Source organism: Chiroxiphia lanceolata, chromosome 3 (genome assembly GCF_009829145.1).
Source record: "Chiroxiphia lanceolata isolate bChiLan1 chromosome 3, bChiLan1.pri, whole genome shotgun sequence".
NCBI classification, from domain to species: Eukaryota; Metazoa; Chordata; class Aves; order Passeriformes; family Pipridae; genus Chiroxiphia; species Chiroxiphia lanceolata.
In genome coordinates, this window is record NC_045639.1 from 92,776,436 (window position 1) to 92,801,231 (window position 24,796).

At 43.0% G+C, this 24,796-nt stretch overlaps 1 protein-coding gene across 1 annotated transcript in view; it reads right to left on the bottom strand.

Annotated features, from left to right (window-relative positions):
- Positions 1 to 18,262, bottom strand: part of LRRC1 (leucine rich repeat containing 1) — a 65,858-nt gene extending 47,596 nt beyond the window's left edge. Inside the window, exons 1-2 of the mRNA XM_032681848.1 lie at positions 18,070 to 18,262; positions 4,326 to 4,443 (exon numbers count right to left, since the gene is read on the bottom strand). Of these exons, the coding sequence (XP_032537739.1) occupies positions 4,326 to 4,443; positions 18,070 to 18,228 (277 nt within the window). The 5' untranslated portion in view covers positions 18,229 to 18,262. The remainder of the gene's footprint in view (positions 1 to 4,325; positions 4,444 to 18,069) is intronic.
- Positions 18,263 to 24,796: the final 6,534 nt, after the last annotated feature.

The following is a 24,796-nucleotide window of genomic DNA, read 5'->3' on the forward strand; positions in this document are numbered from 1 at the left end:
TGTTAAAAGAGCTGAATAAAACAAGCTGCAGACTGTCAATGCCTGTGAAAGGTATACGACATTAAAAACAAAAATCCAGGCTTCCACAGTTCACCTGTTAAGAGAAAACATGTGTAAGATGGAAATTTCTTTCAAATAAGAATACTACAGTTAAATTAACACCTCCAGGGCATTTTTAGGAGCATACAATACCATGACAAAACCACATCATTGAAATCTGGAGGATTTAATATTTGTCAAAGGCAAACAAAACCCCTCTTCTTCAAGAAGAGGGACACTAAAAAGGAACACACCACTCCTGCAAGAACACAGCATACATACATTGTATACGTAATCCCAAATATCAGCATGCATTAAATTAACTATAGAAACTTTATGCATCGCCCCTCCTGTCTAGAAGAAGCTACAGAACAAGAAAAGCCATTAACATTTTAATGAATCTCAGATGGTAAGGCCCTAAGCTTTAAGAATTTGGCCTCCAGGGGTTGTGGAAGAAGAAAAGGGAGGATGGAGTCACTGAAAGAAACCTCTGGGTGATGAGCAGCATGGGAAGCAGCCTGCTACAACTCACAGGGATCTGAAACACACTGCATGCACTTTGGGAGAGAGGGAAGCTTAATGAAGTGCCAGCTAAGGCAAGAAGGAAAAACTGCAGAAATTTAAGGACATCTTTCTACCTTTGGAGATTGGACCTTCTGAATCCCAGGGTCTTTCAGGACTTGACCGAGCGTGCAAGTGTCGTGGAGAAACAAATAGCACACAGGCACTTCTGACTCTGCTTAAAGCAGAATCTTTCCCCCTATCATGAAGAGCAAAGTCTTGCACTGAAGCTCAATGCAAAGCACTGGCGCCCTTCAGGGGGACAAATGCTTTGCAGAGACATCAAGCAAGGATGCTTCATTGACCCAGTGTCTTCACAAAATTCCACTGTGACATGAGAATCCAGGAAAAGTTTTACTAAGCTTGGGGAGTGTGAGGGAACCGGCAATAGTTTCAGACATGCAGCAGTAAAGCATCTATTTCAGAAGATTTCTCGGGGAATACTCCGAGTCTCAGACATGCTTTGCCAGCAACTCCGAAGCTCAGGCATCTGCTATTGAAATCCTACAAGTCAGTTTGCTTTAGCCTTAGAACTAGTACATCAATTTTTTGAACAACTTAATACCAAGAGGCAGAGATAACCTAGATTGTCAAATAACCTTCAGTGTTCACTATCACTATGCTGTTTCCTTAGCACAGCTTCCCTGTCCTCATATTCCAATCATTGATTCATCCATTCAACCTTTGCTCAAATAACAGCCTCAATCAGACTAGAAAAGCACGGTGGGGCTGCTTCCTAGGAAAATCTGCATGAACATGTGGCCTTGCAGAGGAATAAAAAATAGCACCAACATCAAATAATCCAGGAAAATCTAAGACTATACGGCTCCTAGACTGCCCAAAATCTTTCTCCTTCTGCTCCACTGAGGCTATCCTTAACCCTCCCCACAGACTACTCTCACGGTCACCCAAGATCACAGGGAGCATCAAGTTTACATCAGCTGAAGATTTTTTAGTTTAATTTCTTATAAGGGTTTTTGTAGTTCTAGATTCACTTATTAACCAGAAAACTGCTAAAGGAATTCATTATATAGCACATTTTAACATACACTAGCATACCTTGGGCATTTTAAAACACCTGAGAATTTAAGAAAGACACATTTAAGAGTTTCCTTGTTGACCCTTCCTGAGTGCCTACAAACTAGGACTACTTAGGAGGCGAATAACACTGCATGGTACAGGCACCCAGAGCTACCTACAAAGAGTTGGAGGGATCCTGCCTGAAGGGATTTATCTCACCTCTGGGTGCAACACCTCACCACTCACACAAAACATAGCTGGCCACTGCAGTCTGGAAGCACATCCAAGTCCAGCCATAAGATACACCCACCATGTCATGAGGCTTCAAAGATCATACACTGGCCAAAGGATTAGGGAGTAGGAGAAAAGAAAATATTATCATTTTATTATGAGGGAAATGGAAGTACTCTCTTTATTCAAAACCTTTCCTTCCTCCTGATGAGAAGTTAAAATAGGAAAAGCTATTCCTGTACATAGAACATTAAATGAATTTATATTTGTGCTTTTAAGATCTTAAGGAAACAGAATGGCCAGAACTGAAAGCAATTAGTGCACTGAACCAGACAGCTAGAACAACAAAAAACACAGAACAATGATCTCTTATTTCCCAAGTTCAGATGTCACCATCACACTTTCCTATTCATGCAGCATACTGCATTTTGAAAAGCAGGGCTGTTTTTCTCTGCCTGAAAGGAATACAAAGAGTTCCTATTTTTTTTTCCTAAGTACTCTTGGGTAGTTAGAAAACAGGACAAACCTGTGGCAGGCTAAGAATCTGACATACTGAAAGGTGGGTTCAAAATACAAAGCTAAGAAATTAAAATACTGTAAATCCCGAAAACCTTATGTGACATTTCCCCTACAGCATCCCAGATGGTGTGTGTTTTGCCTTTTAATTTGGAGAACTGTGAGACAACCATGAAATGACCAAACAGCAAAAAGCAGTATTAGTTATCTTCTGCCACAGCCCCCCAGCACCACATCACGGTGCATTTTCCATTTGAAGAGTCAAGTCATGCAATAGCTGTGATATGATTAAGCAGAAGGAAGCAGTATCAGTCACCTTCTGCAATGAATGACAGAGAAGACAAAGTAATGCAATAAAATGGGCAATTAACACTGAACCTTGGATATAGGAAAGCAACTGCTCTCTGCCACCTGCCTTAGTCCAACCCATCACTGGAGAAAATACTTCCCTGTGCAGTAACTTCTAATGACACACATGCATCTACCCAACCATAAATGTTCACACCATCTGTTCTCATTACAGTTGAGTTCTCAAGCCAACTTCCATGTCAGGCTGACGAGAGTTCACATGGCTCTGATCCACCAGCTCTTTTGCAGCTAGTTATTCATTTGTGATGGGAATTACTAAACCAACAGAGGGTTTCTTTTTGTCTAAGGTCTGTCAAAGACAGCACCCAACTCAGCCAAACTCAGTAGTCAAAATACTGCATCAATTAATGCTCATGTATTTCTAAAATGTTATAACTAATCTGTTTCTTCTGTCTCTCAGATGTGGGGGTTTTTCCCAGTTTTCTTCTCTTAAAAGGTTTTGCAAGTGTGCATAAAATTATATGGTTCACAGAAATTTTTCGGCAATTGCCTGGAGACTCATTACGCTTCATCAATTATATTATCAGATAAAGATGGAATTAAAAGCACCAAACAAATAAAGGAAATATGCTACAGGCCACTGAATATTCTTCAGTCACAAAGGGTCAATGTGAAGTTAAACTGTAAAGGAAAAAGGGCTCCCCGTTACGGTATTTATTTTCTTGAATATACAATTACATCCCTCATTTATTTACAAGGTTACGCAACCATGATTGCTCCCACCCCTTCCATCACAGCTCAGAGAGCATTTTGTACATATCCACTGCATGTAAGGAGGCAAAAATAGCTGACAGTTGCTCTAATTTGGTAACACAGATTCACTGTTTCTAGATCAGTGGGTCATAAGGCTGCTTAAAGGTGACCCACCAGCCCCTGAACTTCTTGTAGAACTGGTAAGTTCACCAGGCCACAGGAAAAAAAAAAATGTTTTCACTCCATCACAATGCAGGACAATATAAGCAGCAAACAGTACAAGCAAATGATAAATCCATGTGGTTTCCAACAACATGTTTTAAAAGACAGTTTCTCCCAGCATTCTTTTCTGAATTTATCTCTGCAGATGACAAACGGACTGATTCTTCTTCCAGAAGTACAACTGGAAATACTAGCACTCTGCCTCTTGCTAATCTCAGGTAAAAAGTAGATAAGGATAAGGAACTGGACTTCTAACCCATAGGCAGCCTTTTTTTAGGACAGAAAGCAGCTTCATTTTTATTCAACCTCTTTTTCTTCTTTTTTCTTTTTTTTTTCTAGGCATTTCAGAGAGCTTGTGAAAAGAAATCAACATTATGACACATACATATATAAAACTAGGATGTAAAGCACTTTTTAAATTGGAGAATCAAGCAGGCTCTCAGAAAGGCAGAACTACAGTTAAGTGTTATTTTATTACTGTATTTCCACTACCAGCTCTCCTCTGCTCTTTCGCTCCCCCCATCAAGAACCAGGGGCAAATCCAGGAATTACATGAAAAAGTGTTCTGCAGGACACTGATAGCAACTTCTGAGTCAGAAAAACCCTACCAACTCAGTTTCCTAGACCATGTCATAGGACAGCATAGAATCAAACAAATTAACACTGCAGCTTACCATTTCGAGACAAATCAAGTTCCACCAGCTGCATGAAATTTGCTATTTCAGGAGGGAGCCGCTGGATTTCATTATCACTAAGTCCAAGTTTCCGTAACTTCACAAGCTGGAAGAAAGGCTGAAAGAAAGAAAAATTACATATCAGAAAATATTCACATAACTCACATATAAGCATCATAAATGATGAGGAATAACTGGAAGCCGCTTCCAAAATGTGAGCTAATTGAAGTTATTGCTTGACACTAGTTATGCACATCCCTTTCAGACCTGTATCAGAATAAACATTTTGTTTTAATTTTTACATGCAAACAGACTATAACCTGTGTTTAACCTAAAATGAAAATCTATGTTAAAAACAAAAATCTGTAAAGCTTGCCATTAAAGATCATTGCAGACAGACACTAGCAAAATCCAGAGTGCCTGCTTCAAAATCATTAATGGGGTGAGGTTACCCAGTAGAGTAATTAAAAGCATCCTAATTATACACCGTGGCTCATTAGGAAGTTAATGCAGAGGGACACTTCTAAAGAACAATCCAGAAAACCGACAAAGAGTGGCTGACAAGGTCTTCTTCACTGGTGAGCGCCAAAACCAACTAGGTTACAGAGCCAGCCTCCCTCAGGAAGACTTTCCTTCCAGCCTCATATACACCACCTGCTCCATGGCCCAGTTTCAGAAGGACTAATGAAAGTTGGGCAGGATACACACAATTTCAGGTCTTTCTTGCTTGAGGAAAAACCCAGCTCAGTCCTGTCTCTACAGCTGAGGACACAGGGACAAAATGCAGACAGGATGCTAACTTTCCCAGACCCCCAGTTATGGGTTCAGAGGGTCTGGAAGCCCCCAAGACAAAAAAACACCCTAAGAAAACTGGCCAAGCTGAAAGTCAGGTCAACCCCAAGCACTGGGAGCAGCTGGTGATTGAATCTAGGCATCCCTACGGAAGTTGTGGAGCTCTTATCGCAGCTTTCCTCTCTTCCAGACAGGCCTTTGAAGCGGAGTGATTGCAAGGGGTGAGGATTTGTGAAGAATTAAATGGCTTTACATGCATGTCATCTTGAACAAAACTGAACAGACTCCTCAAATTTTGAGTGAGTTTTGTGCCCCCTGGAGTGCCCAGGGATTTTTACCCAGCAGTCAGAACCCGTGCATCTCACCCACTCGTGGCATGTGTGCACGCCTGTGTCCCAAAGATTTTGCCATGTAGGGTGACTGGAAGATACTAGTAAGTTTGGGCTATCTGCTTGCATTTAATCACCTATCATCCCTTCTTGGAAATTAGCACCTTTTTTTAGCTTTTATTTTATATAAGTGCTGGAGTGTGTGATCTAAATGTCACTCAGTTGTAACTCAGACTGACAGAAAAAGGGGCAGTAAGACAGGCACCTTTACTAGGACACAAGGTAAAAGCAGAGTGTCATGAAGGTATGATAATGCAGGTTTTCAATCTTAGTTTGAGTGTCTTGTGGTCAAGTTCATAAACCAGGTTTTTAAGTGCATTTTGCACTTCAGCACCAATCTTTCTATACACTGTGGTTCCCTGTCACAGAAAAATAAAACACAATTGAAACTAATGTGTTTTCCCTCAAAAACATGGGTTCCTTTTAGAGGATAAAAAGGATAGAGCTTTAGTAAGTTTATAAACAGTCAGCAACAAAAGATGCATCAGACCTGAATATGACATTTCAAAGGCATTTTTGACTCAGAATGGCACTCCACCCCCCCATTAAAAGTGTTTGATAACACAGTTGAAACTGTTAAGAGGAAGATATAAAAAAGTCTACAATTCTATGTTTTTAGTTCCCAAAACAACATATATTCCAATTAAAATAGCCACAAATGCTTTTTAATCCTTCATTGCCCTCAAAAGATCCCTAGCTGCACTTTCATATCATTACCATTCTTATCTTTAAACAAATGTAGCCCTTTTGATAAATATTTATCAATATGACTAAACCAAGAATCCATCAGAAGCTTAAAAAAGCACTTAAAGACACTTTTGTGAAAACATAGCAGGAGTACACCCCACAGAAGAGATCCAAATCTGTTCTAACACTCCAAAATAAATACTTGCCAAAATGTGTTCCTCAATCCAGTGTGTAGCTGCTAAACTATATGACAGTTATAAATATTGATGTTCTACTACAAATCTTCTCCTAAGCAACAGTTGTCCCTGCCAGAGATATTCAATGGCAAGTGAGTAAAAACAGAAGGAACACGGTTAAAAGACAGAACCGTCATAAAAAGCTTATTAAGAGCTAGACATCCCCAGGAAGGTTTGAGGGCCCTGACAGCACCATGTGTCACTGCTGTATATATTCATTAAATGTGCAGAGCACATCTGCAACAAGCAATATTACACAATATTTAAAAAGGCATTCTTGTTTAACTATTTAAAAGAAAAATTAACTGGGTGTTTAATTTCCAGTTTGCATAACAATTTCTAATGAATTACACCATTTCCTAGATAAAATCAGAAACTGCAGTTAGGTGAATGGTATTTCTTTGAATTCCTCCTTTGTTTTTTTCCTATAAACTACAGGACTCAATCACTCTTGCATGTTTAGTGCATCCTACTTGCATTTCAGTAACTAGTCTTCCTTTACCTAAAGCACATCATTAGTGCTCTGAAGCACTGCTGGTGAAGCAAGCACCTCCTTTCAGCCATATATATGTTCTACCTTTCAAAAAGACCACAGAGAACAAAGAGAATTAAAAGCTTATTGAATAGAGTTCAACAAAGGTAAACATAGATACCTGTGTGTGCATAAATATCTGCACTTTCTTAAATATATGCCCCCCAGAAACACGTTCCTAATTTAATGTATCCGACACAGTTCTGCCTCTATCTGAAAAGCTCTAACACAATCCAAGGTCCAATGGGGTTATTGGCCAGAGCAGCACATCTACCCAGCATGCTCTAATAGCAGGTTTTGATTGCAGACCCAACATCTCAACAAGTATCTCGGCAACACTTTTAATGCTGCTTAGTTTAGCCAGCCTAATTAATAGTGCTTCAATCAGACAAATAATTCCATGAGCATAAGCACTGAAGAAGCCTACAATTTGCTATTTAGTGACAATTTCCAACCCTCAATTGAAGCTTTTCCTGCTATCAAAGAATTTATAGAGCTTTCCATTATATAGATTTTCTAAGAACATACATCTTGAACAGATCCCTTCTCTCACTGGAAAATTAACCAAGTCTCTCTCACCCAGACACATAGTTTTAAAAACACTTCATTCTGACAAAATTGGGTCGATGTCAGCCAACAGAATTAAAAAAAGTAAGAGATAAGTGCATGACTCACTGAAAAGTATAAACAGACAGTGTGATCCCACAGTCTTCATTTTTTATACCTTTTTTTTAAGAATACCACTACAACTGACGCTCAATTCTAGAAAAAAAAGTGAAGAGAATTAAGCCAAACTAGGATTGATAAATACTCTGTCCTGTAAAAGTGGCCAAAACAATGTATCTCTCTGTTTCTTTCAATGGTTCACTCCTGCAACAAAAAACATTCATGCCTGAGAATCTTCCCTGAGTGCTTCAGCACCTTACCAGATGGGAATAATAAAAATCATAAATGGAAACAGATGATGACAAAAGGCAGTTGAAGTAAAACACACAGGAGGGCACGAAGACCTATTTGCAGCTAACGCTGTTTAAGGGGAGGAGCAATATCTCCCTGCTAGAGCCCTTCCAGTGCTACAAACATGTCACACTCCAGGTTCATTTGGCACAGGTAGCATAAGTAAATGTTTACTGTGTTAAGCAAAACATTTCCATAAGAAGGCTACTACTATCAGCAAAGAGAATTAAAATTAGAACCCTTATGAAATCCACTCCCTAATTTTCATGATGGGTCAGCATGAGAGCAAAAATCAGAACAAGATGGAAAAGAGGAAGAAAACTGCAAATGAACTTGTTTCATGGTTACATTCACACAGGATAGAATGGGGGGTGGGGGGGTTTGCAGGTACTTGAGCTGTTGCTGACTAGATTAAAAATTTGTAAGCACTTGCTCTTATGTCAAGTTTGCCTTAGACACCAATATGGATTTTCCACACATGCATGTTGCCTCGGCTTTTAAGGTTTCGTCAGGCAATTACAGTATTATATTCAAAAAGGAATTAAGTAAGCTATCAAGACACAGTATATTACTAGGTTCTCATTCTTAAATATATCTATATTTCACCCATTTTCCAAACCTACAACTGACCAACTAAAGGTTGGTTGTGCTTTAGAATTAAGAAGTGACACAGTAATTTAAACATTGTTTAACTTCCAATTGCATTTCTATTTCAAATCTTAACTTCAGGCTACATTGTAAACAAAAATTAATGGTGACACCCTTCACTTTATTTGTTCACTTCCAATCATCAGGTGTCCTTCTTCAATCATCTGATAAGGGAAATTACAGTCAATCCTTCCCCCACGCTTTTTATACTGCCTCTTCAGGCAAACACAAGCAGAGGCAGCAATTTGATTATGGTAAGCAAAGCAGTGAACAAGAGATAAAGCATGAAATCCATGAAAAGCATGAAATCCATGAAATAACCTTGCAAGGGACTGGAGACTTTGCTGGGGAGGTAGAGAGCACTGTCAACCATGTTGCAAGGTTATTTCACGGATTTGATGTTTTATCTCTTTTTCACTGCTTTGCTTAACATAATCAAATTGTTGCTTCTGCAAAGGGCCCCTAGAAGTTAAGTGTTTTGCCTGCACCATTGCATAGCTTCAGTGAGAACAGGAGAAGCCCAACCTCTCTTTAGGTGAATATGCTGCTTGGTGGTCAGGACACTATGAGGAGAAGGAGGACTAAATCCCGTAATGAAGCAGCAGCACTGAACTGAAGCATTCTGCTTCCTTGGGATGGGTTTAATAACCAGGCTCTGGCACAAGCATACATGCACATTATCCCTGTTTGTCTGAAGGGCAAAGGCAGAGAGGGAAGGGAGAGCTTTTCCTCATTCCTCCCCACCCCATTTCTGTAGAAGTCATTGATAGAATGGTCTTCGGAAGACCATGGGTCACTCAGTATGGGTCACTCAGTGCTAAGGATTCCAAGAGGGTAGGACACTCAATGCCCTACACTAACCAACTGGTGGGATTTCAAACATCACTTCTACTCTGGTCAGCCAGTGGACACACCAGTCTGGAGCTGACAAGAGCCATAGCCACGCTTACACACTCAGTGAGCTGCAATGAACCCTGCACTCCACTCAAGCCTCAAGGCACCCCCAGCTGAAATCCACAACTAACTTGTAAGCAACAGAACTCTTTCTAGGATGCAATCCTGTACATCGTCTTAAAATCCATCCCTGAGACTCCTGCCACTAGCACAGGTGGGAGCATTGAGGAAACCCGGCAAGAGCACAGAAAACAGACACCTTCCTCTAGAAGCTGCACGATGAAATGCTGCAGAAGCCGAATCCTACTCTGGATTCATGAAGTGTGAAAGGAGCTCTCAGCAGACTCAAGTGAAGCCTAGCATGGCCATTATCAGCTTGGCATCTCCCACAAAGCCTGCTAGTAACACCAGGATCCCTCAAGTCACTCCACCCGCTTTCACCTCTGAGCAAGGACAGCTGGCAAGAGCAACAGGGTTTCACAAATACAGACCCCACATGATCCTTTGAGCCAAACATACTTTAATTTTCAAATAAAGTACTACACGAGATACTGAAATGATTTCTGAGGGCAGGGGCTAACTCACAGTGCAGCACAGCAGTCATCATCCAACTGATGACTCTGCATCAAAGAAGTAGCTAATGGATTTCCTCTCCAGACATGAGGAGATGCAGCAGCAGTTGGTAACGGACAACAGCACACTGACCTCTGCCCGCCTGCTCAGTGGCAAGTTGGCAAATAGACAACTGCTCCACGCAGCTGAGGTCTCTAATTGTCTTCACATACATCATGGGCAAACCCAGAACTGTTACAGACACATAGCATGGTGAAATTCACTTGCCCAGCCATGTCTGTAGAATATATTCAAGCTGTACTTTGGTCTTGCAGCATTCTAGTACCAACTTTGTCATTGTGAATATTAATGAAAAACATAATGGAGGTGGACATTCCAGTAGGAGTCCATACAAAACATGAATAAAATTACCAGATTTCTAAATAAGAGGAAGCGTTAATGAAAGATCATGGGCACATATCCTAAACAGAATCAGATGCTGCGACTGCTGTCTTCCCCACCGACGGATGCTTTAAAGCCCAAAAAAGCATCAGCCAAGTAAGAAGGGCTATGGGGGAAAGATCTAGAGGAGACAGAGCAAGAAGTATAACCAATGCCTCACTGAAGCTGGCATTCTACATCTACTCACTATGTTTCTGGCACCCTATTTTCAAAGCACCTGCCATTTTCTGAACTACTGAAAAGGATGGGCCAATTGCAGGTCCTAGTTTCAGTTGTTACCAGCCATTTTAAAAAACAAATAGAGGACTATCCACTAGCCATCAAAAACCAATACACTGCAGCACTGAATCAAAATGCTGCACTACTGAGCGATGCATCGAGCAGGTTGCCTCATACTGTTTCCTGGCAGGCAAGGACTTACTTTCTCTTTTATGTCAATTAAGCAGAAGCAACAAAGGTTAAAGCGCACTCAATGTCATAGCTGTTCCAGTACAGTGGTGGGAAGGACTACCTCTGCCTTTAAGAGAGGCCAGAAAACATCTGCTACAACAAAATATGGATTCATTGCAGTCAAATACACTTGCCATTTGGAGGAAAAAAAAAAAAAAAACCACAACCAAAGTCCACATTTAATCTCACTAATGAATTTCTAGCATGCATTTTTTCAGTATACAACGCTGTTGGCAGGAGGTAGTGTCTTTTTTTAGACCAACTGATATAATTAGAAAATCAAATTTATTTTAGAGCTACTTATATATAATCTCTGCCCACAAATCTTGTCTCATCTGTGTACACCACACAGAGAAGGGGATGCTACGGGTTTACTACATCAGTACATCCCTTACAAAAATGTCCCCGAGTGGCAGCATAAACGTCTTTCTTACCAACCTCTTCCAAGCAGAATCCTAAACATAACAAAGTTTGTTTTCTGAAGTCCAGTGTTGTGATGCTGCTTATTGCCCTGTTCTCTCCTCTCTGGACCCTAAACTCCACCACCTCACAGTCACTACAGCCAAGGTGACCAAGGTCACCACAGCTACTGCAACCCTTCACATCTCAACCTCCCCTTTCTTGTTTGTAAGTATACAGTCTAACAGAGCATCTCTGTCCATTGACTCCTTGAGCACCTGGTTTAGGAAGGCATCAGTGCACTCCAAAAACCTCCTGAATTGCTTATGTCCTGTTGTGTTGCCCTTCCAGCTGTCACAGTGGTTCAAGACACATGTGATGACCTGGGCCTGCAAACATAAGGCTTCTTCCAGTTATCTGAAGAAGGTATCATCTACTACTTCATCCTGATCAAGCAGTCTACAGCAGATATCCAAAAAATGTCACCAACTAATCCCAACCTGCCCTCAGCTGGCCCATCCCAAAGCAAAACTTCACACATCCCTGCTGCTCTCTCATACGAAGCGCAACTCCCCATCCTTGCCTTCCTGGTCTGTCCTTCTTAAAGAGCCTGTGTTCATCTGTTGCAGCACTCCAGCCACGTGAGATATCCCACCACGTCTCTCCGAACCCAAGGAGACATATACACTTGAAAAAAGACATTTACAACTTAAGAAGTCATAAGCACAAATTTAAAGAGAGATATAGTAAATCATCATCTCTTTCCACAGCAGATTCCTGGCCACTGACCAAACAAGTGTCTTTCAGGCTTATGATTGCATAATGGGAGAAACTATGGTAGAACAGTGAAATTCATGCCAAAATTTGGAGATTTTTTTCCTGAGAAAGAGGTGTGGTATGGGAAGAATAAAGGGACTTCTTAAGGAGCTTTCACATTATTTTGGTAAGGTTAACAGCACCCTGGATTTCAAAACCACACATAATAGATACAGACAGTGCTGAATGCCAAGCAGCAGGAGACCATCGGCATCTCTCAGAAAGAAAGTGGGGCACAGGAAGAAGCCAGGATTTGACCAGGTTTGTCAGGGAAGGGGTCTTGCATCAATCACATCAAATAACTCCACAGGGAAGCTTTAGAATGTAGCACCAACAAGAGAAATTACAGATGGAAGATAGACTCTGTAAGCTCAAACAGAGAAACTAAATGATTCAGAGCTGCATTAGATTAGGTTTACAAACACTACATAAAAATCATTCCCCAAATTAAAAAAAGAGTTCAGCAGATTCTTAAGCTAAACTACGTGCATACAAATTTATTTTTTTTTTTGCCATTGGAGTTTTCCAGAAACAGCATCTGCAAAAAGTCTCATGGGAAAGTGGTCATTATCCTTTGAGTTAAACAACTGAGCAGCAGCAAGACATAACAGGAGCAAAACAAGAGTTATAAGCTATTTCTACCACCCACCAATGCAAAGAATACCAGTGATTTAATACAAAGGCCAAAACATAATACTGCATTCAAAGGTTCATAAGATATTTTTTTCTTTTTATCAGTGGAAAAAAATATGCAGAGATTCAGTATTGTACTGCAAATTCCAGGCACAGAGAAATTAAGCTGACAGGATGTATTTGCCCTTAAATTCCAAAGTACGCAAGCAGAAAACAACTACAGACTTTCATCAACTACAGACTGATCTATAGAACTGAAAGCATTTTATTTTTATCTGATGCTTTTCATTAGAGAAGCTATTGAAACGCATCATGCAGAATGTGTTATTTTCTTCTATCAAAGCAATTTGCCAGAAAGCCTACTCTCCAGTGAAGAATAGTTTTTGACATGTAGCAAATTATATACTACACATTAGAGCTCAAGTTGAAAAAGTCTTCAAGTTTTCACTTCTAAGGAAAATAAAAATGCTACAAGTTTAGAAAAAAAAAACAAAACACATAAACTACATTTTTAAGTTGCTCTATGCACACTGGAGACCACTTACTATGTTTTTTTCCAATGAAATCGGATACACTAAATATTCAACAGAAGACATTAGGATCCAATACAGGAAAAGGAATTATTTAAGCAAGTTAAGAGCCACACTCTACCACCAACTCCATACATAGCCCATCCTTTTGAGACCAAAGGGTGCAGCTCTTTAATTTGTCTTGTAAAGCAGAAGTGGTGAGAAGCATGCTGACAGCTAGAAACTGCTGTTCTGTGGGAAAGCAGCCACATCTGCCAAGAAAGGCTAGAGAGAGACCTCAGTATTGTGGAAAACCACCAGCAGCTTAATAGTACACAGCCTGCTCCTCCAGCACATCCCACCAGGCTGGCTTATCCTGCAGGAAGGGCAAGAGCAGAGAAGGGAACCTGGGAGGCAGCAGAAGGGAAAGGGAAAGACCAGGGTACTAAAAAAGAAATGTTTGCAAGGGCAGTCAAGAATCCAGCACAGAAGGGACAGGAGAGGAAGCAAAATATCAGAAACAGAAGGCAGACAGAGCTGTTTAGGCTAGAGGAAGTAAGGAAGATGCTGGAACATCAAGGACAGGAGAGGATGGGAAAGTATGAACACGCAGGGCAAGGAGTCTGAGACACCGGTGGTAACAACAGTAAAAGGTCACTGTCAGCAACTTGTGCTGTCATAAGCACAAGTTTTCCATCACATAACTGGGAAAGGGAGCGAACAAGGGACCCAGGGATCCAACAGAGTCATTAAAGAGACCTTGAAAAAGAATCAGTTTATTGACATGGGAAACCAAAATAATCCCTCTGCAGTAGCAAAATGATACAAAAAATTTGTAAGCTACTGTACAAATATAAATTATTAGCTTGTATTCCTAATAAGCTGACAAGTATAGCTTAGATAAAAAAGGTATTTGTAGGAAAAAGGAGGTCACAGAAAGTGAATTCTTCTCCTGGTCCACACAAAAGCATTAATGTACAAGGAAGCAAACATGGGAAGGAGTGGAAACAACAAGGGCAAAGAGATCGATCTCCCTCTGCTTCTCAAACATTTCAGGTGTCTTCCAGATGGACCCTTCCTACCCCTCTCCCCTTAGAAAAAGGTGAAGAATTCTATACATTTGGGTCAGCCAACAGAACAAAAATAAAACCAACAAAGTAATTCCTTCAAAATAATTCAAGTGTATTTCTTGTTTCTCTTTAGGATACTTCCAACGACTCTTATAACGTGCAATGCAACAACAGTGCTGGGTCTTTCTGCTGGTCATTTCTCGTAAAGATGCTACAGCAATTCTCTAAGTTTTGTCTTCTGAGGGGATTTTTATGTGTGCTTGTTCTGTTGGGTTTTTTTCAGTAACACCCTAACATATGCCATGCTCTGTTTAAGGCCTCTGAATAAGAGAGGTTTAAAGTATGCTAACAAAGACTACTTCTGTACCTCAAAATGGAGATTTTAGGGTGTATTAAAGTGTATTCTTTTACTGGTGTATTGGATTAAACCAATCAAAGAACACCTTTTATTGCTACTTGATAGAAACAGGAGCAGAGAGAAACAGGGAAAAGAGGGGAAGCATGTGCATCTAACACAAGCTGCCTCATCAACTTGAGTGAAACACAGTAAGTCCATATCTTTCACCATGCCACTTGCTGATATTTATCTCCCTCAGAAAGCTTTACATTTGAAGGGATGAAAAAAAAAACGTGCAAGTGGAAGGAAAGCGGATGTCTAGAGATAAAGCCATCATTACTTTCTCTAACTTTGTAGCCATGGCAAAACTGGTAAAAGAACTCAGCAATATCTGCTTGATTTCAGAGAAGCATTACAAGACCTCATGCCTGCTGTAATAGACCTTTCATACCACAGCTGTCCACACCGGGAAAATGAGGTCTGAACTACTCGTGTGCAGAACAAAGAGCTGAGCAGCAGAGTTGGGAGGGGAGTTTTCTCCTCCATCCAACTGTGGCAACTTCTGCTGCAAGTCACAGGGTCTACAGGGCTCTTCACTATTCCAAGGTGAGGCTTTACAGCAGCAATTTCCCTTAGGAGGATCACAACCACTTCAGTGACACGAACACCTTATCGGTTTTAAGGGATTATATTATGGCATCAGCACAGCCCGCAGATGACTCACCAGGAATCAGCACAGATCACTGTGAACTTCAGGACTTCCTCAAGCACAGGAGAACACCTAACTAACCAGCCAGTGAGTTACACCTGCTTAGGGCCTGACTTGCTTAGGCCTCAAACACTGCTTGATTTTGTGTTAATGCCTTTATGCACATAGGGAAGAAACTTAATGGAGGTAAGGTCAGACTAATATAATGAATTACACTAAATTAAGGGTGTAACAACCACTAAGATCTACGCTGATCTAACAGTTTGTTGATTACACACCCTACTGATTTCTCTCGTATTTTGTCTACCACAGGTATGGTCTACCCCAGCTTTTTGCACTTATTTCCAACTCTGTATCTGTACTTTGTATTGGCACTACCCTTTTAATATAAGGGGAATGAACAGTGTACCCTTGTAGCTATCTTCCACTGAGAGATCTTCCACTATTCTCCTGAACCAGATTCCTATAGCAGAACTTTTAGAACTATTTGCTGGTAGAAAAGTTGAACAGGGCTTTTCCCATCAGTTTCCACTTTCAACAGATTAGTTTCACATCCAGGATTGTAGCCATATTTTTGTATCTGAACATTCTGCAGCATCAACACTTACCTGAGATGATGGCACTATATTCCATTTATCAGAAATCATTAATAAGGAACTGACAAGGAAAGTTCATAGGTTCGTGCATAATAAAAATGCCTCCCTGCATTGCTGACATGGCACAAAGTACTTAAGGCAGATACTACAAGTATGTTTCTGTCGTTGTATTTCATCGGGTTCTTCCTCGTCCAGCTAGAAACCCACAAACATATTCCCAGAGTATATTTAGGCACTTCTGTAACATGATCTATGGACATTTAAAAAAAAAAAAAAAAGATAAACCAAACTTCTAACTTCATTTTCTGCTTGATTCCACCTCAGTGCCAAGGAGCCTGGGTTGGTTTTGGTTTTTTTTAACCCCCTCAGCTATTTCTTACATGTACAGGACTTAATATGCAGTCACAGGTAAGTAATGGGAAGAAGTGGTCTTTTTAACCACCACAGGACAAAAGAAAGGCTGTTGCATGTATTACAGTTCAAGGAAGAGAGGAGAAACAACAGATCGTTGCACTCTATTTACAGAAATTAATACCATATAACACAATGAACAGAGATCATCATTTACATTTGTACACAGCAACCAGTTGGTGGTGGATTTATTACTTAAAAAAAAAAAAAATTCAGAGAGCCATAGGTTTCAGTTGGATTTCGGTCACAAGCACATTCAACACTCCTGCAATAAGACAACAAGCCTGAAAGCCAACACTAAGAAGAAAAGTCTAGTACAAAGAGACTCCTGAGTCTAGTCTGTGCACAAAGCCAGTAAAAACTGCTGGAAGTAAAAATAGCACCCACACACAGGCTATGTAAACCAGTTTTGCTCTACTTCAGAAGGATAAAGAGCTCAGTCACAACACGATGAAAACTTGTGCCTAGGTTTTTCAAAAGAAAAAGCCAAATTTAATATGTCAGTTCAACTGAACATCTTTACTACTGCCTATAGGAAAACCTAGCCACCCTGATTACTCTTACTACATAGAGTGAAAAAAAGTTTAGTTAGTGCACTGAATTTCAAAAAGGAAAAAGTAAGACTGTTTAAATCTGTGTATGAACAGAGGAACTTTGATTCAGGTGGAAACAAAGGTGCTTTTGAAAATTTTTCTGACTAGTGAGTTCAGTTTCTTGTATTCCAAGTTATTAAGAGTCCACGCATTTTTAACATGCAGCTGCCAGGTAACACTTCCCCTTTAGTGTCAAACTCTACCAACCACAGCTCACAAAGGGTTCTGAGGTGTCCAAAGTTTAAAGAGGAAACACGGAAAAAAGCCCATGGTTCATCAAGTCAGAAGTAGAACATGCCTCCCACTCCACTGCATCTGTGGAGTGGAACAGTGCCTCACCGGAATCACTGTAGCAAAACCAGCAAATGCCACCTGGAGAGTCACAGCAAAAGGTACCACCTCGATGTCTGAAAACCGTGTTGAATTTAAAGTGAATTCACCTTTGACAATACTACCAATAAAACAGTATGCACAAAAATCAGGCTACATCTTTCAAGAGAGAAGCAAAACACTGACAACTGTGCGGGATTTACACCGAGACACAGAAAAGGTTTATATGTCTCCCGTGTTTTGCATGACGACGTTTCCGGCAGAAGAAGGCAGAAACGGGAACGCTGTTACTTGTTGGAGGGTTTTGGTTTTCCCATGTACAGAGCAGACAGTATCTTTCTAAAAGGGAAAAAGGGGAGGGTTGAATACCCTCCAAGGTCTCGTAATTCCGATGACGTGAACGTTAATCACAACATATACTCATGTCCTGTGACTCGGGCATTAACCCCCTGCCCTCAAACAGGACCTTTCCTCCTGCAAGACGCGGGTCTTCAGGTTTTGCTCGTGAAAGCTCGTTTACCGCGGAAGCAGGGAAACGCAAAATGCTAGTGCGAAACTCCGGCTCTTCCTTTAAGTCCTAGGGCTGCCACCACAGACCGACGGCTCCGGGAGCCCCGCACCGCAGCCCCTCTCGGGGCGCTGCACCGGGAGCCCGGTGGGCACCTGCCGGGGCGGCTCACCTGGACCCCGCCCGGGGCGGCGGCGGGGCCGGAGCCGCCCCCCCGCTCCCGTTCCCGCTCACCTTGGGCAGCTCGCGGAGCTGGTTGGCGTCCAGCAGGAGCTCCTCCAGGCTGCGGCTGTAGCGGTAGATCTCCTCGGGCACGGCGGCCAGTGAGCAGTGGCGCTTGTCGATGGACTCCACATGGCGGTTGCACCGCCACAGGGGGATGCAGTGGAACATCGCCCCGCCGCCGGGGACCGCGGGGCGGGCGCCGCCGCTCTCCGCCGCCCCCTCCTCGCCGCCGGCCGCGGGAGGTGCCGTCCGCTCCGCCGCCGCGCAGCGCGGGTCCCGCCGAGCCCGCGGCCGCAACCCGCATCCAGCGCGCCGCCGCCGCCGGCGGGAAGCGGCTCCGGGCGAGAGCGGCGACCCCGGGAGAACAATGGGCGGGAGCCGGAGCGGGGCGGGACAGGGGGCGCCCCCCTAGTGCCTCTCGGCGGGCCGCTGCCCTCCCTGCAGGGGCATCGCGGGGCGCCGAGCGCAGCGCTGCCGGCGGCCGCCGCGCATTCCCGCGCCTGACCCGGAACACAGGCGGCCGCTCCCGCTCCCCCTCCCCTCCTCCCCCGTCCCGGCTGACATCAGCGGGGCCGGGCCCTGCCGCCCTGCCCCGCCCCGGGCCCGGGCCCGGACCCGGCCCGCCGCTCGCACACCGCCCCGCTCCCGCCCCGGCGCCGCCTCGCCCCAGGCACCCGGCGGCGGGCGCCCACACAACTTTCTGCCAAGGAAAAAGACGCTCCGGCATGGAGCTTCCACGGCTGGAAGCGTACAGCACTGCCCGGCAGCGGGGGCTCCGCACGGTGCCGCTATGTCCCGGAGGCTCGGGGGTCCCGGGGCGCTCCCGGCAGCGGCCGGGCTCTCTGCCATCGCCGCGGCGTCTGCTGCGGGACCGGCCGTGTCACACGGTCCGCAACGACTGGGAGTGCCGGGGAGCGGTTTGGGACACTCATTTTACCGACTTTGGGACATGCCGATACTTACCTGAGCGGGAGCTTGCGCACCGCGCTCACAGTTCCTTCTCAATTGTTAAAACATAACACTGTCTGGAAAGTAACGCAACAAAATGTATGGAACGCTCTCTAGGGACCTTGGCCGTGGATAACGTTTCTCCTCTCAATTTACTATCCTCAAGGCTTTCTGAAATAAGTTGTTTTAAGATCCACTTTCAGAAGGCCTGATAGTAAGGTCAGAAGGGTTAGTAAAGACAAATACTCCAGCAGCCCTCCGCCCGTGTCTGTCGCCTCTGGACTGCGGCAGTCCCACTCCAAAGCCCTGTGAGGGGGGTGATGTCCTCCTGAGCTCCGATGGCAAAACACAGTCTCAAAGGATCTTGTCTTTCTGGTTGCATAATAGCAATTTTGTAATCTACACAGTGACACAAAATACTTTTGAAAACAGGCAGTTAACATCAGAGCTGCTCTAGAAATACTGCTAATTTCTTGCATAATTATTATTGGGTGCAGATATAGGAATAGGAAAGAAGGGAGTTTATTGTAATCATCTCTGTTCTTCAATCCCTGCATGGTACTGACAATACTTAATCTTACAAAGTTGCAATGTATTTATTGTTGGGTTCTTCTTAAATCAGCAGATAAATCTTGCAAGCTACACTTGTTAAATTTCTGTGGGAATTGGAGTGATCTACCTTTTTTTGGTTTTAAAGAGGACATTTTAGGTGCTTGTGTACTGTTATTCTTTGCTGACTCACAAAATGGGAAACTTTAAAAATATTACTGTTTTCTTATAAATACCTTTTAAAAATCCATCAGAAACAATAGTTTCTTCCTTCCATCAATATATCCAGTAATTACAAAAAAGCATTCATAAATGTGTTCACGTGTGCTCAGAAACAGGGTGGGCATGCACCAGCACCCTCAGGCCTTTCCAGCCCCATGCAGGAGGTTAGATAACGACAAGACAGGAGAAAATCAAACTAACATATTGTGTGTTGGCACAGAGCTTGGCAAAGTCAGGGATCCAGGAAGCTGCCCAGTAGATCTTAGAGGTGGAGATGAGGAAGACCGTCTCCATCACACTTAGTGGGTCCCAGCCAGTGGCCAGCCAGGCACTGCAGGTGCACTTCTTCCAGCTGTTGGTGAGGTTGGTCCTCCCTGACAGCAGGCAGAAGGGCCAGGTTCAGAAAATGAAGCTTCCCGTGGCAGCTCCACCCCAAGATCTGTCAGTGGAGGTATTGAACCAGGTGCAGGGGAAATGGAGGCTAAGCAGAGACCAACTGAGCAAATATTGAGGCACATTTGAGGCTCAAACTGTTCAAAAGCCTCTGAGACCAACCGAGATTTGCTACCAAGATCGCTTTGCCTAAATTCAGTGACCTTCGTGCCTTTATTCCTAGAGAACCCTCTGAAGAAGCGAGACTACGGGGGAGCTGTGCAGTGGGGTACATGAACAAGGGAGGGCTGCAGCTGACTGCCCCCAGTATGAATAGGACACGCAGCCCTATATAGGACTACATCATGGAGATGGGTTGACATCAAAGCATTCAAAGCTGGAGAACAATGTGACTTGCTTAATTGGCAAACAGAAGGATGAACAATATTGACTCCTGACGTCCAGCTCTAAAAAACAGACATGTGAGTGGGGCCTCAGGACCTCCTGTACATCTTCTGCTTAGCTGGAAGCATTCGCATTGTCCCACAGCTGAGTCTGACACCAGGCAAGAGTTCTAGCAGTGGCCTCAGTGGGAGGGATCTCATGCCAGCTTATGATGCTCTCTGTCCCACCATCTTCTGTGCTGTTTGAGAGAAATGCCCAGCATGCCCTCAAGACGGAGAGGGCTTCGGATCCCAGCACACTGATCTATCTTGGAGGCTTGTAAACAGCTTGAGCCTTTCTTGCATGACACGGACACAAAGTTTGACATGAGGTGTCACTTCTGCAGATGCTGTCATGTGTCTCATAACTAGGCCTCACTTTGACAAGTCTAGACAGTAACAGGAGGGTGATTGACTATTGGGTAAGTCTGTGTACTTCAATGAAGGATGAGTCAAACTATTTGCATGCTTCTTGTATGTGTCGGCGAGTCCAGGGGACAGAGTGGTTGCAAGAGAGCCTAATACTTATTTATGAGATCTGCCTTCACCAGCTGACATGCAATATAAGAATAAAGATCCTCTTCCCCTTCTCTGAGGTGGACAGCTACTATCATTAGGGTCTTTAAAAAATCTTTGGGAGCTTAGGACATCAAGTCAGTGTTAGTGGCCCTGGCCCACTGCACAGCCGAAGATACAGCCTGAGGCTATGGCATGGAAATAGGTATTGAGGAAGCCAAAAGGCAAACCAGTGCTGTTCTTGAGCAAATAGTATTCCCATAGCAAAAAACACCATCCCAAGCAAGTAAATCTGTTGAGTTTTGGTCAGCGTAATGAGTTCCTGGTCTCTATTGTTCTTCTGTGCTAAGAAATATCAGCAATAAAAAACCCTTTCCTAAGCAAAGAAGGGACCAGTTCTGTATCCTTTGTGGCCAGAAGACTGACCTCATATTGGGGCAAGTTTTGGTGGGAGAGGTCTTTGAAAAGGGGTAGGAAAAGAGAATTGTGATTCAGTGGAGTAACTAGAAGCTACGAAGAGGCATGTATGAGAAGTTGTGAGCAAGCAGAGGAGGAGGAGGACAGCAAGTTGCCAGGACACACCACCTTCTCACTTGGGCAACTGTGTCCCCCAGGGGTAGGAGAAGTATTGCCCTCTCTGATAGCAGCAGTTCTGCTGCGTTACACGTTTCCATGGCAAGCCAAGGTGTGGCTCACGTGCAGAAGGAATTAAGGACTGCTGCTCTCCCAGTTCTGCAGGCGATTACCTGGCTCCAGCTGCCTCTTGATAAGAGAGGTAAAGCCACTTCTTCTTTTGCAAGAGTAGTGAATAAGCGTGGGGAGCAGATTTGTGCTTCTTTCCCAGCAGACTGTTTTCTTCAGCCTTGGGCAGGCAAGGTCAGACTTCTTTGTTTCGGAGGGGAACAGATGAAGTCTGCTCTTGCTGTGATACCACAATTCACATATCTTTCTGCCATTCCCACTGTGGCAAGGCAACCCCCATTAGCTTTTGTGACAATCACTGTTGCCCCCATTAAATGGCATTCAGGTGTTTATAAACAAAGGTTGCAGCCCAGTTATTTGCAGGACATACCCAGCAGGAGATGAGCAAGCTGTCCTGCACAGGATTGCCAGCAGGGTTGTGCTGTGTGCAAGAGATCACCCTGCTTAACAGGTCAGTGCTTCCAGGACTCTCTGTAGGGAATGAGAGCAGGGGTACCAGTTATACACACAGTTACTTTAGAGTTGAAACTTGGGAGACAGCTTATGACCAAAAAATTAATGTCTATCAAACAAAGAGCCATCCTTCCGTCACTACCATCCTAGTCTGGGAACATAGCCAAGAACTTCAGTGTAGAAAAATCTCAATTTCTCTTGCTATATACCATCATCCTGTGTGCTCCTGAACAAAAAAATTAGGTCTGTGTGACTTTTAAGGAATTCGGACAATGAAATGTGAAATATAGATAAGGCTGGACTGATCTCAGGAGTGTTCCTGGAAGTTATGGCTTGAAAGAAGCAAGAGCAAGGTCACCCTGCAGCTCTCCCTCCTCGGCACAGCTCAGATAGAATTGCTTTCTGGTTTGTCAAAAAGCAATTCAGGCAAACAACACCAAGTTTCAAATTGAAAGTCTTATGAAAAGACCCAAAACAAGGATACCTATAGGTTTGTGTTAGTGCAGAGTAGGTGAGTGCTGCTACAAGGAAAGCAGTAATATTCACAATAATCAGAAGTTAATAGTAAAGTACATTGTAGGGTAGAGAGGAAACAAAGAGAATGGATGGAAATAGATTTTGCGTCAGCATAGTTTAAGTAGTTCATAAGGCTTATGGTTCAAAATCCACTTAACACTAGGAAAAAATACAATAAATAATAATTAAAATAAAAAAATAAATAAATAAGTAGAGCAGGCCAAGTTCCTGATGCCTTCTTTACATTAAGGATCTCTTCACTCCCCCAGTCAGATTTCCTAAGCCTTGTTAGAAAGAGATGCAGTTGCAAAGCACAGAGAAGCCAGGGCAAAACAAGAAGACAGAAAGACCCAAGTGCTACAGGTAATGGGACTAGTTTTGGAGATAATAATTTAACTAGCACTGGATTGCTGCTGGAAGGTTAGTTACCCAGCACTCTGAACAAATTAAACAGGAATACTACTGAACCTGCAGTAATTGTACTACAGCCCACAGAGCTGCTGCGAGCCAGCCCAGTAGGACGCTGGAGGTAATTAGCAATTACATACTTCTCTTTGCTCAGTTTTGCAGGCTAAGGATTCTGGTCTCATTTACTCTTCAGTTTCTATTTAAATTGTTTAGAAGGGGGCTGTAAAAGCAGCAGGTAGATGTGACTATAAAGTGTTCCCATACTGATTACAGAGTTACAAATTATGGTTTAATCAGCACAGGTACCACATCTACAAAGCTTTTGCATGCCTGAAATAACTGATACAGAACCATATAATGTATTACTAGTACAAAGACACATCTAAGAGTTGCAATGAATTATTATAGCCATAATATCACGCTGAAGCGGCACACGCTCGTGGCAGTGCGTTTAACACATTCACTGTGGTTTTACAGCATTATAAATAGCAATCACTGTGAGCAGAAGCTGTAGCATCTCCTATCCTCTCCACTCCCCCACCAAACAAATCACTCATGTTAGTGTTAGCTTTTATTTGAACACAATGAGCTGTAATCACATGAGGTATTACTTTGATTTAATCCTACTTGCTTCAGTTTGGTTTGTAAGGAGTGGCCGGTCATATGTGGTTGCATTATGTCTGATAGTTTCTTATTTCACACCAATTTTCAAGGGCCGACACCCCTCATCTTTGGCCAGAAGAACAAAGAGATGGGTTCTGGCAAGTAAGGAAAAGAGATATTCTGGTGGCTGGGATGGGTTTTTACTTTTCTTTCTTTTTTTCTCTCTCAGTTGCTGGGCTAATTGTCACAGCTGATGGACAGATTTTGGGCCCCAACCATTTTTTCAGGGTTTTGCTATTTTCAGCTGATCCAATACAACCAGATATAACTTCTCACAGAAAATTTTGCTTTTCCATCCACTCCGAAGAAAACAAGTAGAGACATGAATTTAGGTCTGTGTTTATTTTTTCAAATCAGCATCATGATGTAACCCCTTGACTGCACGCAGTTTGGTGTTCCATTTCCCATGGCCAATGAAGACAACCAGGCTGCTGGATTTGGCATGAAGTAAAAAGGCAGATACGAGCATGAGGCAGGTCACCCTGCGTGGGAAGCCCACCTGGGGATTTTGGTAGGCATTAAGCTGCACCTTTATTTTGTGATCTGTATCCTCTGAACGATGAGACCCCCAGCTTCCAGTGGGCTTTCAGAGTTGCAAGGGTCAGGAGACACCATCCCTGTTGGAGAAGATGGGCTGGATGCACCAGCACAAGGGTGGCACCAAGGAGCATCACTGTGTGTCAAGAACTCATATCAGGAGCACCCTTACAGCCCATCATTTCATGGACTGATTGATGGACCTGGAGAATATTTTACTGATGGGAGGTACGAGCAGCTAGCACCAGGGTTAATGTAAATTTTACAGCAATGAAAAATTTTGACTGACTCATAATTTTTTCAAAACTTTTTTTTGGCAGGTGGTTCCCAATTTTCTTCTTCCTCTCATCTTAGCTGGAAGGGAATTTAAAGCCCCTAGATTAGTCAAATGATGTATTATCGACAAT